General features: G+C 41.4%; 1 protein-coding gene across 5 annotated transcripts in view; it reads left to right on the forward strand.

Moving 5' to 3' along the window:
* The window catches only part of VWA5B2 (von Willebrand factor A domain containing 5B2), a 58,734-nt gene that overhangs the window by 20,075 nt on the left and 19,520 nt on the right, over positions 1 to 19,139 (forward strand). For all 5 annotated transcript variants that reach the window (XM_089685483.1, XM_089685486.1, XM_089685484.1 and 2 more), the window contains 7 exons: positions 5,767 to 5,877; positions 6,517 to 6,719; positions 7,613 to 7,727; positions 12,441 to 12,626; positions 12,711 to 12,912; positions 17,836 to 18,152; positions 18,296 to 18,494. In XM_089685483.1, the coding sequence (XP_089541609.1) occupies positions 5,767 to 5,877; positions 6,517 to 6,719; positions 7,613 to 7,727; positions 12,441 to 12,626; positions 12,711 to 12,912; positions 17,836 to 18,152; positions 18,296 to 18,494 (1,333 nt within the window). The remainder of the gene's footprint in view (positions 1 to 5,766; positions 5,878 to 6,516; positions 6,720 to 7,612; positions 7,728 to 12,440; positions 12,627 to 12,710; positions 12,913 to 17,835; positions 18,153 to 18,295; positions 18,495 to 19,139) is intronic.

Genomic DNA, 19,139 nt, shown 5'->3' on the forward strand with positions numbered 1-19,139 from the left:
TTTTAAGCCAGTTTCCTGCCTGTGGGAATTTTTGTGTGTATCTAGTACGTACTAGTTTTTTCCATTTTGTCCTTTGTAACACAAACTCTGGTAGCTCTTTACTCCATACCAATGACATCCTCTCTAGGTTTCCTTGTTTCCCTATCGTGGAACCACTTCTGGTCACCTTCACTGACAGGAGTCATTGACATTGTCTCTTGCAGTCCTTGCTAAAGATGCATCTATTCTCAACTCTCACTGAGTGTTCAGATCCTTTTTATTCCCTCCTCAGGGATCTTTTAACCCTGAAGTTCCTTCTAGACATGTACATGCCAGAAATTTTTGTTTCATTTGGGATGCATTCGTTAGTTGAAGAATTTTTTGTTTTGTCATACTCGTTATGTTGAACAGATTTGTTTTAGAAATTTGCTTTGTATCTTCGGCATTTATTTTATATATTCATTGGTCCGGGTGGATTTGAAAACTATATTGAAACTATTCGGGATTCAATATTTTCAGACGCAGGGAAATAAAATCAACAACTCTGACTCATCTGCTGTCATTGGGATTACCCGCTGACAGCAGAATGTAAACAAAACAAGTGCCGGCATTAAAAAAACAAAAAAAAAACAGTATGTGGATCCCCCTCATCCAAACTAGGCCCTTCTGGTCTGGTATGGATTGTGAGAGGAACCCCACGTCAAAATTTTAAAACATGGCATGCGGTCTGTCCCCCCAAAATCCATACCAGACCTTTCTCCAAGAATGCAGTCTGGCAGGCCAGGAAAGGGGGTGATGAACAATTTTTTTCCCCCCCTTGTACTATACCAGGCCATATTCCCTCTACTTGGGGTGTTGTGGGGGCATCTTGTCCCCATGTTGATGAGAACAAGGGCCTCTTCCCCACAACCCTGGCCCAGTGGGGGTGCGGGAGGTGACTTATCCAAATCTGGAAGTCTCCTCCAGATCCCACCTTCCTCCTCCCTATGTGACTGAGTATGGGGTACATAGTACCCCTATGCATTCACCCAAAACATGTCAAAATTAAATAAAAACACAGTCCTTTTTTATTGGAAGAAAATAACATGGCCAGTGTCAATCACGATGGGCACAAACCTGCATGGGGGGAAAAAAAGGAAACTCTGCCCACCTAACATGTCTGGTCTCTTCGAGGCCCTCACTCGTTCCCCGCCCCTTCTTCCCCTTTCCTTAGTTCCTTATCACTTGTCCCTTGTGATTCTCCTACTACCATATTTCAGTGAATGTGCAATTTGTTCTACAGTGGGGAAAATAATTATTTGATCCCCTGCAGATTTTGTAAGTTTCAACACCTCTAAAAGTGCTCTGTTCACTTGAAAATAAATCATAAGAAAGAATATATGTGCAAACTGAAATTCTTATGTTATCAAATGTGTATATAATAATACAAAAATTTACTAAATATATACCATTAAGTAGTGTGTGTGTCCCAATCTAATGTGAAAAAAAAGTGCTGCGCGCTGAATTAATGCTGCTGTGCTCCTCAGGAAAAAACAGACAAGCCTTTTACCAAACCAAGTTGATCTCAAGCTATAGAGATCAAATGGGCAGATAGTGTCCAAACGCCACACTGACACTCTCACTGCCAAGTCCAGGGGGATGGATAACTGCATGCTCACACCAGGAACCGGTTTACCCAATTCAAACCACTCTCCGCAGTAATATATGGAAGAGTTTAGACGAGAGAAACTTTATTGTGCAGCCCCATTAAAAAGTAGTTTATTGTAGCTAAAATAATGCACTTCCATTCAGTTGAGTACAAAGAGATCAGTGGAACAAAACAAGTCAGCCGCAGTGTCAGTCCATCGGCTGGTGCGTAGTGACATCACAGACTCTGCCTGGCGCTTTTCCCCAAAAATGGCATTCTCTGGGATTGGAGATCATTCGTGCGACATCCGCAGTCACCATATTTAAAGGAAAAAGAACCCCGAAGTACTTTACACGCAAATGTAACCACCTCAGTGTCTTTCAAAAACGCAGGAGTTTTATTAATGAATGGTTGCAAAAAGAAATCCGTATATTTGCCTATACGTGAAGTAACTCACTTCACTGTAGGTCTTCCAGGGGGCATATGAATGCTTTTTTTATGAACCTTAGGGAGGTAATATAAAATGGGAATTCTAGGAGCCAATGGCAATAAATATTGGTTCTTTTTTTTAGCTATAATGCCATCTTTAAGTCCTCCCTGTAAAATTTTGTATTATTATTATTTATTTTTTTTACCGTATATATAAGTACAAGTGGGATCTTTTCTTAAAATTTCATATGTGTTTGTGTCGGACAAGAGATCGTTCATTTCATCAAGGTAATCCTGCTTCTTAAAAAGGACGATTCCTGGTGTGAGCGTGAGTTCAGTATGGTTCGATAAGAGGCTTGTCTGTTTTTTCCTGAGGAGCACCTTTTGAGCACAGCAGCACTTTTTTGGAAGATTAATTCAGCACCCAGCACTTTATCTACGTACGTGTGTGTGTGTTTTGTAAATCATTTTATTTAATTGTATATATTTTGTAGATTTTTGTATTAAAATATAAACATTATTTGATAACATAAGAATTCCAGTTTGCACATTTTTTTTCTTTTGACTTATTTTCAAGCGAACAGCACGCTTTTCTATGTCTTGCAGCTCTTCATTCTGGTATTCAGGAAGGTAGTAGCAGCAGTTCACTTTACATCCATTCAGACACATTTTCATTCATCTTATTTGGTTTCATCACACATGATATTGGGCATACCCCAGGATTTTTTTTTCTCTTTTCACAGATTTGGTAAGTTTTCCCACTTACAAAGTAATGAAGGGTCTATAATTTTTATAATAGATGTATTTTGAATGATAGAGACAGAATATCTATCAAAAATCTGTAAAAAAACACATAATGCAAATGTTATAAATTGAGTTGCAGTTCAGTGAGTAAAATAAGTATTTGATCCCAAAGCAAAACATGACTTAGTACTTGTTGGAGAAACCCTTGTTGCCATGCATAGAGGCAAAACATTTCTTGTAGTTGGTTACCAGGTTTGCGCACATCTCAGGAGGGATTTTGGTTCACTCTTTATAGATCTTCTCTAAATCTCTAAGGTTCCTTGACTGTTGCTTGGCAACTCAAAGTTTCAGCTCCCTCCATATATTTTTTTATAGGATCAAGGTCTGGAGACTGGCTAGGCTATTCCATGACCTTAATGTGCTTCTTCTTGAGCCACTCCAGTGTTGCCTTGGTGGTATGTTGTGGGTTATTGTCATGCTGGAAGATCCATCCACAACCCATCTTCAGTGTTCTGGCTGAGGGAAGAAGGTTCTCATCCAAGATTTTACAATACATGGCCCTGTGTATTGGCCCTCAATGCAGCAAAGTCAGCTGTACCTTTAGCAGAGAAACCGCCTCAAAGCATAATGTTTCCACATCTGTGCTTGACTGTAGGGATGGTGTTCTTGGGGGTCATCATTTTTCTTCCTCCAAACACGGCAAGCCGAGTTAATGCCAAAATGCTAAAATTTGGTCTCATTTGACCACAGCACTTTCTCCCAATCCTTCTCTGAATCATTTAGATGTTCATTACCAAACTTCAGACGGGCCTGTGCCTTGAGGAGGGGGACCTTGCGGGGGCTGCAGGATTTCAATCCATGGTGTATTGTGTTACCAATGGTTTGTTTGGTGACTGTGGTCCCAACTGCCTTGAGATCATTCACAAGCTCCTCCTATAATTCTGGGCTGGTCCTTCCTTAACTTTTATCATGATCATCCTTATCCCCATAAGGCTAAATCTTGCATGGAGCTCCAGACCGAGGGCGATTGGTGGTTATTTTGTATTTCTTCCATTTGCGAATAATCGCTCTGACAGCTGTCTCCTTCTCACCAAGCTTCTTGCTGATGGTCTTGTAGCCCATTCCAGCCTTGTGCAGGTCTACAATCTTGTACCTGATGTCCTTTGACAGCTCTTTGGCTCATGGTGGTGCCCAAGAAAGAGAGCGAGATTCTATGGACAGATGTCTTTTCTACACATAAGTTGTCATTAGGAGCACCTTCCTAAATTAACAGGACTAATCTGTGTACCACATGAGCACAGAGCCAGTCTGTGGGAGCCAGAATTATTGTTGGGTGGTAGGGGATCAAATACTTATTTTACTCACTGAATTGCAACTCGATTTATAATATTTTGTATCCTGCAATTTATTTATTTATTTTTTCCCTGGATTTTTGGTTGATATTCTGTCTCCATCATTTTAAAATACAACTATGATGAAAAAAATTTCTATACTGTTTTTTTATTTCTTTGTAACTGGGCAAACTTACAAAATATGCAGGGTATCAAATAATTATTTCCCCCACTGTATGTACATATGGTATTTCCTCCTAGAAATCCATACATCTTTGCCAGAGTTTAGTTAAAGTGGGGACTGTTCCTTCATTAACCCTTCCAGCTTTCTATTACTGGAGGCATCTTCTCTCACAATATCTGTTTAGTTTGACAAACCGTGTTCAGATTCCTGCATATGATGTTCCCCACTTAAACAGAGCGGGTCCTTCATGTAGGTATGCCACCTTCCAAGTCGTATGAAAGTATCCATCCCTAATAAATCTTGTACCTTCCTGGCCCTCTGTAGGCCTTATGTAATGCTGACAAAACCAAGGCATGACGGTTGGAGGTGGGTTTATACAGGGACGACGGTTGGAGGTGGGTTTATACAGGGACTGGCTTTTTTATTTTTTGTTTGCCAGTGCCAAACCTCCTGTGGGTGGCAGTATAATCCACATTTCCAAGAATTACTACTATCCTGTGTCATTCAATGGATTTAAAGAAAAAGAATTTTAGGGCAAGTACAAAAAAATCCTTATTTCCAACCGCACAGCTTTCAGGAACCACCTGAATAACTACTAAAGTGTAAATTTAACAGTTCATTGCTGTGTTTTACCCATACTTTCCCTGGTTTTAGTGTCCGGTTTGTATCCCATATTATTATTATTTTCATGCAGTCATTTTTGCATGAATTCTTTTGACGTATGTTCACCATAAATATAAATAAAAAAAAAAATTATGTAGAGGGGGTTGGTATGTACCTTGGGCTATTTGTCCATAAAATGTCCTCATTTCTGCACATATATCATATGTGGCAATGGAGTTATTTTTTGTTTCCAGTCTTTATTGAAGTTTTGACAATGTGAGAAAAGTACAAAACTGCAAAACTTTGACTGTTGGCATATTCAAACAAGTGCTTTGTAACAGAAAGAAGTACAACCGTAGGAACAATCTGAGTTCTGCATAGGGAAATGCAGTTGGCAATGGCAATTTTTCAGTAAGAAAATCTATTAATCTTAAAAATATAATGCATGGATTTGAAATGAAATTTTTGTTTTGCAGTGCAACCTAATTTATCATTCGTAGACTGTGGTGTTTTTTTTTTTTTTGCTTGTTTTTAAATTAGAAGCAATGGTTCTAAGAAAGTGTAACAATTCATGGACATAAAATATACCTTCTAACTGTATTTGGTAATATATAGAGCATTCCCATAACCACCAAATAGAATTTATCTGTCTTTTGATCTTGTTTGATTTGCTAACTGTACATTTCTCCATGCCGATCCTGGCACTGCCTTATTAAATTAGGATGCAGTTTTGCAGTTCTATGCTGCTCCCCCTGCATTTATGTTGTCATACAGCATAATCTACTTTAATATTGTGTTATTCCCAGGTGTAATCGGACAACTTCCCACTTTTTTCCTGAGCTGCCTTGTCTTTATTTCTTCTGTTGCAGGAATCGCTTCTATTGGCAGTGAGGAGTTTGCCAGCTCGAATTTTGCTGAACATAGCATGTTGCACAGGTGACAGCAGGGCCCTATTTCCAGCAAGCAGGCAATGCAGTAATGTGAGTGAAGGAAGGAGGGAGGAGTTTAAGGGATTTTGGGTACTCTGAGTGCTACTTTAAAAGGAAAAAAAAAAGATTGTTGGATAAGCCTTGCTCCAACTTTCTAGTTTCCATTATCCTGCACTTTTATCTCTGTTCGTCTGTTGTTTTGTTCTTTTTTTTGTTTTTTTTTCCTCCATCCTTCTTTTTTTTGTTTATCCCTAGATGTTATCATTTTGTCCCTGTCCCAGTGGCCCTCTCTATTGAACTGTTCTATTGGTCTGAAAAATGTGGCCCATTACATGCAGCAAGTGGATGCACATAGAATAGTTAGTGTAAGTGGCATAATCCATTTCCTGCACCCAACATCCCTGTGTGATTTGCTGGCAGCAGATTGCTTTATATCATCAGGTCTTTAAGCTGATGTCTGAACGATTTCCAACTGCCTGCCAACCATAATACCTACACCAATTAAACAGCATTGGGCTATGGGCATTTGATTGACATATGGCTTCATTCCAGTCTGACATTAATGTGAATTCAAATTAGATGTTCTTTGGTGACAATAATTGAAAAGAAGCTGTATAATTAGGTCCACGCCCTACTGCTCTACAAAATTGGAATCAGCATTTAGGATTCTGAATGTTGTGTTCTTGATAGGACGCGTTGGAGTTGGCTTGTGATTTCATCCAAAGTAATAGGTTGTGTGGGACAACCAGCAATCTGTTTTCTGTGTTGGGTCGGATCATGGAACTTCCTGTGCATCGAGGCTATCCCCGACAACTCTTTATGATCACGGATACTGATTTTATTAATACGAGCAGGATTCTTGAGCTGATTAGAAGACACACAAGAACTACACGGTGAGAACATTCAATTAGACTATACATTTCTTGCAAAAAATGTATGTTACTCAAGACTTACTTGTACTAGTTGTGCGCTTTGATTTTTGCCTACAAAACAGGTGCAGAGAATGCAGTTTCCTATTTTTATCAGTGAATCTGGGTCATGACCAAACTAATAAATAAAAGCACTGTGCGCTTCAATATGCACTGTTAACAAACAAAATTGTTCCTTTCTTGGTTCAACTGGCCTTTTAGAGGATGGTGAGCTATTGGGCTTTCTTTATTCAGTGTGATTCCTTTTTATCAACATTTTTTCCTTCACTTTTGTTACAAAATATGCCTAACCGTGATGGAATACAGTATATTTTTCATGTAGAGGCAATGACTTTGTCTGCTCAGAAAGAAATCTGATAAATTGCAGAGGTGCTAAAATGAATGGCTACTTTGTGGCCTGGTGGGAAATTGGTGAAAAGTGTTCTTAGCTGCTCCAGTTATGCAGTATATGTAAAATAACATCCATTGTGTTTTAAACCAATTTTATATTCTGCATGGATTGTTGTGGTTAAAAAGGAAAATGCATCATATAGACCAGTGAAATCAATTCTGTTTCTGAATATGTGCTCTAAACTGTGGCCACTGACAATAGTGTTCCTTGCATTGAAGAAGGCGAACTCTGTTTGACTTTTATGTTGGTTTCCATTTTGGGAACTACAGTGGCTCAGGGCAGTTGGGCAGCCCCAATTACCAGCTATTTACCAGCAGACAATTCCAATCAAAACCTCATATTTTGTTTTTGTGGCTATGGTATGATTATGCATCATGGCATCAAAGTATTACTGAATCTTTGTTTTGTTGCTTTGCTGGTCCATAGTGTTTCTGGTACAATATACTAATATTTTTCATGTATGCAGGGTATTTGGTTTTGGCCTTGGTTCAAGCATATGCCACAGATTTCTTGAGAAAGTTTGCAGAATAACAAGGGGAACAGTGGAGCTGGTCAGTGAGGGTGAAAGACTCCAGCCAAAGGTAAGTCTAATAAAACCGATTTTCATGAACACATTTACGGTAGATAATTGTTACTGATAGTCAATAAAACTAAAGTTAATGTATATTTTAGTGACCGATTACTAGGTTACCTGGCATGCAGCTATACTTATTTGCTGTGAAAACTTGGCCCAGGAAAGATTATTTTCCCTTACACCACTACTTGCTTATCTTGCTTTTACCTAGCAGAGCTATACATTTTGCCTTGTTGATTTAATCGGAATCTTCTGTCATGAGCATTGCATCTCCTTCAGATTGAGGCTGAATAGTAAACCGCACCTGATATGCTGCACAGGAGGTCATAAGAGAGAGTTAGTATTTTGGAAAGGCATATGTACATAACTAAAAACTACTGTACATAATGTATCTGTATTCATTCTGTCCTTTTACAAAAGGCAATTGTAAAGGCTGGGTTGTGGAAAGCTGTGGAACCTCAGTGCTGTTATGAATGAAAATAAGCTTGTCCACTTTTCCTGTTCGCCCTCACTATGGTTAAAGACAAATGGTATGGATGCATGCAGGAATAGAGTAGACTATAAAAGTGCACTTCACCACACTTGCTGCCTAAATATATGTGCTTTATGAAGTGTTTAGCATAGCTGAAACATTTATTTACTTTTTGGAGTAAGTTAGGATTAAAATTCCTATTTTTTAAGTTTTTTTTTTTTTTTTTTTTTTTTTTCTCCTAAGGAAAAATAATAGCCACCAGCTGAGAAAAATAAAATCTACTGTCAATCCATAGAGATCAGCATTCGAGGACTGCCTTGAGAATCAGATTCCTCATGTCCCTTAAATATTGGTCTCTATGGAATGACTGTAAGTTTCCATTGAGGAACACAAGAAGCTATTCACTTTAGCTTTCAGGTTATACTGCTGGCTACATGAACGTCTGGCACAGACAAAAAAAAATAAAAAATTGTAGGCCAGATGAGGATAGCCCCTCCTTTTGCCAGCATGCCTCCTTTTTTTTTTTTTTTTGTTAGTGTACTTAGAATATTTTTTGCTAGCATTTTTTTTCTCTTTTAATCAAGTGTCTTTTGCTATATTGCTGCTTGAGTTGGGCTCTACAATGGCAGCTATCCAGATCAGCCTTTGCAGTGATGTACCCAGACCCCACTGGACTGGATGTTGTGGGACTAGACTGGAAGTGACCTTTTAGGCATTTGGGTTTCAAATTAGATGTTTTTGAGACACTGCTCTAATAAATTTAGAAGGTACTTTTCAGGTCCAATGTTATTTCCTTTGCCTCTGCACTTGTCCTGTCTCTGAAGACTTACTCTGTGAACAAGCCCATTGGACATCACGCCTAGAGCTACCTTGTTGAGCACACTGTGCTGGCTTCACTGCGGAAAGGGTTAATGTCGATGGATCAAGTTCGGACGCCATCCACTGAGTGGAGTGTCACGTGTACATGTGCTTTTTTTCTACTATTCAGCATTGAGGAAGCATCTTCATGGTGCTGCTCCTGTTTTGTAGAGAGCCACATGGAACTCTTCTTATCAGTCAGTTTCTGCTGCCCATCTACAGAGACTTCTGGCCATCTGACCCTACACCTGTTACTAGCAGTTGGATTATGTGAGTACCTGAAGTCTTATCTTGTTCCCTGAGCTACACTGACTTGCTGCCATGGGTTTGCTATGTGTCTAATTCTAGATGCGAAAAGGACAGTTCCCATGTACCAGGTGTCTAAAGTTCTCATTCCATGAACGACTCAAGTGCCAGCTAACATCTGCAGCCTGGAATCATCTTGCCCTCTGCTCCCTGAAGTTTTTTTTCCTAGGTCCATCATGCTTTGTTTTGCTGTCTCCTCTGCATGTATGGCTTTGTAAGCCCAATAGGACAGCCATTTGCTGACACTGAACACAGATGCCGCAAGAATGCTGCTGCGCCTTGCCCTGCAGATTCTGCATTCGATCTGCCTGTGGCCTCTGAGCCTTCAGCCAAAGAGACTCTGTCTGATCTCAAGTCTCTCTAGTCCTTTATCTGGCAAACCTACCACTGAGGAGTCTTTGGTCTTTTGTCATCACTCCCAAACTAAGAGACCGTTTTGGCTCTTAACTTCACATTACAGTCATGCCATGGACAATTGACAGGCAGGCTTCCTTAGGCAGCAACACCTAGACCCAAGGGAGTGGCCCTTACACCCAGAGGTGTTCCAAGGTATGTATCGCAAGTGGGGCATACCAGATGTTGGCCTGCAGGTTCAGCAATAAACTGGACAGGTTTGTCTTCAGTGTAGGGATCCTGTAGCAGAAGCAGTGGATGTTCTGGTGGCCCCATGGGATCATTACATCCTTTACTCCCTTGAGACTCCATCCTAATCTGCCTCAGAGTTGAGATGAAAGGCATTCAAGTTTGTAGTTATGGTATGGACCACGAGGACATAGCACCCATTGAGACTTCTGATGAACATTCCATAGGATTTTTCATAATTGTCTGGATCTTCTTTCTCAGGGTCCAGTTTACCAGTTTTCCAGTTTTCCTGCTTCATGGTCTTTGGCTTTAACAGCACCCAGGTTCTGAGGGACAGGGGCATCTCTGAATCCCTTATTGGCAAGCTAGAAAGTCTACTTCTTGCAGGGTCTCTCACCGTAAGTGGAAGACCTACTTCCCTTGGTGTGAGGCACAAGGCTTTCACCCCCAAGAAGTTCTCAGTGCGACTAATCCTCTTCCTTTCTACAGCTGGGTTTGGACCAGTATTTGATCCTTATCCCTCATAAGAGGCAGGTCTCTGCTCTTGCTGCCTTGTTCTAGAGACCACTGGCTTCCCATTCCTTTTATTATGGCCTTTGTTCAGGGCATATCCCATGTGGCTCTCCATGTTTTGCTATTTAGTGACTTTGAAGTGCTGAGAGAACCAAATTCAGTTCTCACAAACCATGATCTTTGAACCCATCAATGATATTCCTCTCTTCTGTTACCCATATATTCTTTACCCATAAATACATGTTAACCATGTGTTCTTTGCAGCCTTACCTTTTGTGAGGCGAGTGTCTGAGCTGGTGGGCTCATCCTGTAAAGAACCCTTTCTGGACTTGTACAAGGATCTGTTGAGACCCAGGACTTCCTTACTACATAAGGTAGTTTCAGCCTTTCACTTCAGCTAGGTCATATGTATTCCCCCCCGCCCCTCATATGTTTTGGGCCTGAGCCACGGGTTCCTTCAAACTTACTGGCTTCTCAATCTACCATTTCTCAGTAGCTCAGACAGGCCATTATCCAAGCTTATGATCATATGGATTGTTTTCCACTATTTCTTGTCCATACACACTCTACTATACCTGTGAGTGCCTCTTGGGCGCTTTAGCATCAGAATACGGTTTCTCAGATTTGCAAGGCTGCCAAAGTCTTTCGTTTTTAAACATTTTCCGCAATCTACAAGGTGGATGTTCTGGCCATATATAATGCTAGCTTTAGCTGTATGGTCCTTTTGGGGTGGGTCTTTAAGCTGCAGGCAGTCCCCAGGTCTGGTTAAGGGGCCTGTTAGCGTTTTGTTTAGTGTTTTTGTCTAGTTGTCAGTTGGACTTCTTTTGGAGGTCTTGATAGCTAATGACTCTTTTGTATCCCTCAATGGACAAGAAGGAAATTAGAAGTTTTGTACTCATTTCAAATCCTTTTCTTGAAGTCCATTGGGGGACACAGGTCCAATCCTTCTGTGTTTTTAGGATCATGCTCTTGGTAGTACTTTCCTACAAAACAGACGCATGCTGGTAGTAGGAAGGGTTACCCTGATCTTGCCTGTAATTTTTTTTTTAGTTTGTCAAGATCATGTAGGTGGCAGTATAACCCATCCAAGAAAAGGATGTATGGCAAATGCAAAATCCTATTTTTCCTGATTTCTGGAGTGCTGACTTTTTCTGTCTTGGATTTGCATACTACCACCACAAGCCAAGCACCATCTGGATTTTCTTGACACAGTCAGTGTCGCAAGGATCGATTCATTTTTGCTCTGTGTTATGTTGGGGAAATATCCCTTTTACGTATGCAAGATTTTTAGAAAGGGAGTTAATATCCCTTGTGAGGGGAATTGTCTGCAAAAGCTCGCCATACATGGATTGAAATGTGGCTGGTTCAGCAGGAACTGTCTGAATTTTGATCCACGTATGGCTGTACCCGATTTTGATTGACTTCTTTATGAACTAGCTTAATGGTAAAGTCTTGTTCCATCAACGCATGCAGCCAATAGATTGTAGCGCCGAACAATGTATTCTGATGGCGGGGGACACAATGACACAGCGAGGGGGATTCCTGTATCCACATCGACTGTGTGGATGAGAGAATCCGGTCAGCTTTAGACTGTTGTCACTGGAACAGGTGTCCACATTGGAAGATTTCCCCTCAACTCTTGTTCTGGTGACAGCTCTAAAATACTGCTGTTCACTGCACTTTCTATCGTGGCAACAATAGTAACAAGGACAAATTGAGAAGTGAATTCCACCTAGTAAGCACAGACCACAATAAATACTTGACTGATGTAATAACGCTTCACTCTATTAAAAAAAAAAAAAAAAAAAAAAAAAAAAAAAGTTGCCCATGTATATATCTCCATTATAATTGCACATGTAAGTTGCCCTACAAACCTACTTGAAGAATAATTGAATCTGATTACTCACCATTTTGAACCCCAATGTAGATTTCACATTGCATATGATTTGACATAATGTTTACCAGTTGATCATTTTCTTGCCCATCTAGCTGATTAATGCATTGAAGAAAGCACTGGAGCCTGCTCTGAGTGACATTACAATAGACTGGTATATGCCAGAGACTATGGAGGCTCTGCTCACACCAAATGAGATTGCTCCACTCTACCCCGGTGATTGCCTTATTAGCTACTGCACTTTATATAACATTGCCAGTTTCCGCAGCAAGAAAGCAATGGTGAGAATAATCGCAATTCAAATGGGCTAAGTTTATTTGACTTCATTGGTCATATGTGGTACTCTTGTTACCCTGTTCTTTCAGGCACGGGTAACTAGAGGAGGATCACTTAGTTCTGTATTCCAGTCTCATGAAGAGTCTCAAACTTCAGGGACAACAGATGCAAGTTGCCTGAACCAGTCTGCTGCTGTGGAGGATGTTGAGCGAGCTTTGCAGGAGATTTCACATGAAATTTCATTGGAGTTCTCAGCATGGAGTGAAGATCCAGAGAGAAGTGAAAGCACCTGTATGTATTTACATGCCAATGTCACCAACCTCATTTTTCAGTAGTTGTTTTGTGTTTTTTTTTCTCCACTGAGGGACACAGGAAGTCTTAACCTTTGGGTTATACTGCCACATACAGGAGGACTGGACTCTTTCAAACAGAAAAACTGTAGCCCAGCATATACAGTAGCTCCTCCTATGTCCAGCATGCCTCAGTTTTTGCTAGTGTCCTAGGTAGATGAACGTTTTTGTTGTCAGAGCTGGTATCTACAATTACAGCTATCCATCGAGGCCTGTCCTCAGCTTGGCCTTTAGAGTGCTGTGCCTAGACCCACTGCACTGAACATTGTTGGGCTAACCTGGAAATTACTTTTGAGCACTGGGCTTCTTGAGACCCAGTTTTGGTAACCGGTTTAGCCTCAGCACTTTGTAGGTCCAGAGCCATTGATTCCATGGGTAAATGAGGCCATGCCTTATTCCCTGAGCCTAGTTGCCTTACTGCTATGCAAAGTACATGTTTCTAAGTGGTTTCGCTGTAATGGGTGACTGATCTCACATTCCCCTAACAGGAAAATTTTGTTCTGTGACTTCAGAAGGTACTAATATCTGGAACCCTGTTACTGTATAAGTATAGGGTCCTCCGCATCAGGGACTTCTCATCATCGGGGTCCTCCTTGGCTCCGCAAGATAAGACCGAGTTCCTTGCCTTGTTGGCTAGGGCCTCTAATGCAAGCAAGCAAGACTCCGTGGCCAAATTCATTCAGGTTTTAGCTGGTTTTTACAGAAGATGCTCCAGTTATGCTCCCATCTGAAGGATTGTCTCCAGACTCAGGACTTTGAGAGCCCCTACAGCTGCAAAGACTTTTTCAGTGCCCCTACTTTTTATCAGCATTTCTCAATAGGGATTGGAAATGACCTTGTGTGTATTTTACACCCTCAAAAATGCTTACTAAATCTGTTTCTGTTTTGGAAAGGATTTTATTAAAGTCTTTGTAGGGGCAGAAGTTTTTCTTCTTCCTTTTTTTTTTTTTTTTTTACCTTACTGCATTCTATACTGTAAGGTAAAAACGTCTGCATACAGTTTCCCCCGCAGTCCCCTAAATACATACCTGAGCCCAATCCAACATTGTGAACGGGAGCCAAGTCTCTGTTTCGCTCCTCATTTGGCTCAGGCATAGCAGCAGGAGCCATCAGAGCCAGTGACGAGGGAGCTGGTGCAGGGCCAGGGTGGACACATAGAGCAGGGCTTGGGTGTGAGCATGCATGGGTGCCCCATTGCAAGTGCCGGCAGGGGACCCAAGAAGAGGAGGATTGGCGTTGCTCTGTGCAATGGTTTTGTAAGCAAGTATAACATTGTTTGTTTTAATAATTTAAAAAAAAAAAACCTTTTCAATCACTTTTTAAACAGTAGTCTCCTCCCACTAAGGATCTGCCAGTGGCTTACATCATTGGTGTCCATGGGGCACTGTCGTCCCCCCCCCCCCCCCCCCACGGACACCAATGATGGGACACTGTGCCCACCACTGGCAGCAATGATGGGGCATTGTTCCTCCCACTGGCAGCAATGATGGGGCACTATTGCTTCCAATGACACCAATGATGGGGCATGTTCCTCCCACTGACACCAATGAGGGGCACTGTTCCTCCCACTGACACCAATGAGGGGCACTGTTCCTCCCACTGACAACAAGTATGGGCCATTTTCCCTTTTACTGATACCAATGACGGTATAATTCCTCCCACTGGTTTCAGTGGAAAGAATAACACCGCAGTGTTTGTATCAAAGTTAAGGCACTACTATCCAGGGAACCTTGGTGTCTCCACCACCATACAGTAGTCCCACTTCATTCCTCCTCCACTGAAGCATGCACACCTCCAGCCTTAACTGAGAATCCAGGGAACCTCAGCACCTTCACTATCATACATGCTGAATGCTTCAGTGAAGGAGGAATGATGAACTATTGCATGGTGGTGGAGACATTGAGGTTCCTGAATTTTCAGTTAAGGGTGGACGTGGCCATGCACACCTCCACCCTTAACTGAAACCCAGGCACTTCAACCTCAAAGAGGCAAAAGAGAGGGGGTGTGTGAGAGAGAGGGGGTTTGTGAGGGAGGGGGGTCTGAGAGGGAAGGGGAGGGTGTGAGAGAGAGTGAAGGGGGTCAGAAAGAGCGGGTGTGAGAGACCCCTAACCCTGTACCTGTCTGTAGTCCCTCCTGCACCCCCTTGTCCCAGGACTTGTGTGTGATGCTTGGTACAGTACCTTCCATGCCAGCAGGATGTTCTGTCAGTGATGTTCATGTGCAGTGATGGCCAGCAGCGGGTAGGGTTCGGCCACGCTCTGGGTGAGGACAGGAGGTGCTCTGCTCCATCCAGCGGTTCTATGTGATGAGATGGAGCGGTCTCTGGCTGCCTGCGCCTCCTACCCGACCCTGTTCTCTGGGCCCCCAGTCGGTCTGTCTTCCATCCTCAGGAGCAGAGAGGAGGTTGTGCGCGCATGCGCCCGACATCACCATAGCAATATCTGACGCTGGAGCGGCTGTTGAATACAGACAGCTAGACGAGCTACAGGACACAAGCACTGGGGCAAAAGGAAGTGAGAGAAGGTGCAGGAAAAGACTGTAATGGGAAAGGACTAGCCAACAATAACACTCGCCGCTCCCCCCCCCCCCCATGTTATTTCCACTTGCCAAATGCGAGCAGGTAAGTGCATATTTTGAGGCCTGCCCTAGACCAAACTGGGGCCATATGCTTGCCTTTATCCATCCCTTGGGGCACTATTACCCCCACTGATACAAGACTCTAATCTGCCAACTGACAGCAATGGGGCAGCATTTCACCCACAGACAACAACAGTGGGGCACTATTCCTCCCAATGATACCAATGATGGGGCACAATTGTTCCCCATAATACCAAATGTGGTAGTGTTTCCTCCCACTGATGCCAGGAAAATTTCCACTCCTTCTTGCCACAATCCGGCCCCCCTAAAATCTGAAGGACAATAGGGCCTTTGTTTAGAAAGTTTGGAGTCCCCTGCCCTAGACCTAAACAAGCAATTAACCCTTGCAGTGTGTGTGCACAGCCTCATTGCAAGAGATAGTGTTATAGTTGCCTGGATATCGGCTTTAAATCTGGGTATACACAAATATAGCAGGAGCTGGCCAACATTCTGATCATGTATACAGCTGTCCTTCCCACAGAAGCTGGTCTATGGGCCAGCTTTTGTTGAAGGAACATGCTGGAAAACCAGCATCTGATCAGCAAGTGTGGATTAGTGTGTTCTGGTGAGGGGTTAATGGGGAGTCCCCCTGTCAGAACGCAAAGGCACATCGGGAGAGATTGCTACACTAACAATGCTTGTTCAGTACAGCAATCTGTGTTTTTTTTGTTTCATTTTGGGTTTTTTCAGTCTGCTGGGTTGAATGGGGGAAAAAAAAACTTAGTGTGTACTAGGCTTAAGTCTTCTGTGTCTCCCAATGGACGAGCTAGAAAATAGGTTATTTGTACTCACTGTAAAATCTTTTTCTTGGGAGTTTGAGGGACACATGTCAAAACCTCTGCGTGTATGATTATTTGGTTAAGATTTACTGTGAACCTCAAAGGACTCCCGTAAGAGAATTTTACAGTGAATACAAACAGTCCTATTGTCTTCTTTCAGGTCATTTTGTAGCAACCAATAAATTTGATTATTTTAATAAATAACTGCTAGAAGAAGAGACCGAAATACACCTATAATCATTCCATGAGAAAATACCTGTCTGTAGCTTTACTTATAATTACTGACCGCATTATATGTGTGTTTCAGTAGTACCACCAGGAACAAAAAGGCCAGGAGACCATGTTTTGAGAAAGATTGTGTTTCCTTTTTAGCTAAGGAAAATTGCTGGACTGATTTAGGGATAGAAAGCCTAATAATATCAATCTCCCAAAATACATCCAAAAGGCAGGGGGCTACCTAGGCTGCTTGTTATCAAAAAGTACTGTTGAAACATTTTGTGTGCACCAACACTGCTTCTTTGGTCTTGCATTAAAATGTGCTGCAGCACTTCATTATAAGTACTTGTTTTTCTTAATCCATATGCAAAGTCCCATAAATACTTATCGAGCCTGCCAGTTAAGTCCATCCAATGCAGCTTTATGTGATGTATGGCAAAGGTCTAGAATAGTGTTGCCACTCTCATATAGGCCATGGTTGCTGGCACTACAGTGGATGAAACTAATTGCAGGGGGTGTAGCTATCAACATTGTCACTGCAGAGTCACAGGCCTGTACTTGTCAGTGAGCATCTGGCCACATAAGTCATCTTTACTGCTTTCTGGATTAACAGGACTACCTCAGTTGCTAAAAAACCATCCACTGTGAGCTGCAGTGTCTGAGAGGGGAAGGATAGGAGACCTGAAGGAAGAATTTTTTTTTTTTTCTTCTTCTTTTTCAGTCAGAGAAGGTAAAAGCAGTTTTTTTTTTTTTTTTTTTTTTTTAACTTGATGCATCACATCCTAACTGGATTTGGTACTTATTTCAACTGTCATGAGAGCTTTCAGTCATATTTTAACTGATTTCTTAGGATTCAAAGAATGCACACCATTTGACCAATGAGACCAATCGCCCTCCATTCCATTATACAAGCAGTTTTTTATGTCATTCCATACATTAATATGTGAACAGACACAAGGCTATCATTCACAACTAGTGGCAGAACCATCACTAGTGTTTTCTAATGTCATAGCAGCCTACGAGGCCAATGCTAATAGAAGAAATGACAGCTCAGTGTAGCAACAAAGAGGCAATGCCACTAAAAAATTGTATTTACTGTTCATAATCTGTTTATATGTGTTGGAGACCCAGGGATGGCTTCTGTACCTTTCCACATGCATTTTTTTTTTTTTTAAATGTTACACAAATATGGATGATCTGCTTCTATAATGATACAAATTCTGTCATTTTAGGTGTAGATGGAGCTCAAGTAAGTGACATTAGAAGACGCATTGTACGCTCCTCCTATGTGCAGGATCAGTACGTTCTCACTCATTGCTCTGTCAGCACTGAGCCAACTCGTGCATTGACTCAGCCCTCCATCAGCAGTGACCGCACTCGTGCCCCTAGCCATGGCTCCACCAGCAGTGAGTCTGTAGGTTCTAGGGATACGGTTTCTGGAGAATGTACGATCCCATGTTATGGTAAAGTTTCCCAGCAAGGACAGAAGACTGTATTGCAGAGTGAAGGTGCTCCTGCATCAAACAAAAACATAACTCCCCCATGCAAGGTAAAAAGATCACTACCATATTTGGCATATTATAAATATTTTGTTCTTTGGCTATATATTAATAATTTCTGCTTGCTTTGTTATCAAAAGACAATTTCTACCCTGAACTAAAGCTTTCCTTTCTATGCCGTTATTTCTACCAGACTTCAGTCGGCCAGAGTTCAGAGGAGCTGGTCAGAAGAAAAGCCTTGATTCAGGCAACAATGTTTGGTCGCAGCTTTTCATCTCCACATGGGGAACTGGATATGCTTCGGTTACGCACTGTCTTGGATAAGGTTTCTCAAAGCCGGGAGTCTGAGGATGAAGGTCGTGTGAAACGTAGTGAAGGTCTCACTGATTCCTGTAAGTGAAAGAATGGGATCATTGCAAATGTGCTGGTGTGGTAGAGGGTCATGGCTGTAATATACAGTAATGGTCCTGTATTTTAAAAAAAATAAGGAAGAATACCTGATTTTATTTGAAAGACCATAATACATTTTATATATTGCCTCTTTTCAGTGTTTTCAGTGATCTGATTAGCATGCTCAGAGTTTTTAGTCAAAGCTCCTTTTTTTTTTTTTTTTTTTTTTTTTTTTTTTGTGGGACAAGGCATTGAAGATTAGAACCTCTAACCATAAACTCCTGTCAGGGAGGTTATAAACCCTTACACCAGTTTACATCAGTTTTTACACTATGTTTCAGTTTTTAGATCATAGAAAAGTGAAAGAAACATAGAAAAGTAACAGCAGAGACTTAGTCTGTGCTATATATAATAATAAGTTTTATATTTAAATATAAATATGTAAGAGTGCAGTGCTAAAAAAAAAAATATTGCGGAATGCTAAAGTGCACCACGTAAAAGTGCAAAAAACATTTGGAAATTCGAAATCTAACAATCAAACAATATGGTAAAGTGCATCATGAATGTAATGAGCTGAGTGAAACCGTAAAGTGCATCAAGTAAAAGCATGAAAATATCAGCTAAACCACTCAAAAAGCAATTGCCAA

This window comes from Staurois parvus, unplaced genomic scaffold (assembly GCF_062004578.1).
Source record: "Staurois parvus isolate SC_StPar_1 unplaced genomic scaffold, SC_StPar_1.0 ptg000376l, whole genome shotgun sequence".
NCBI classification, from domain to species: domain Eukaryota; kingdom Metazoa; phylum Chordata; class Amphibia; order Anura; family Ranidae; genus Staurois; species Staurois parvus.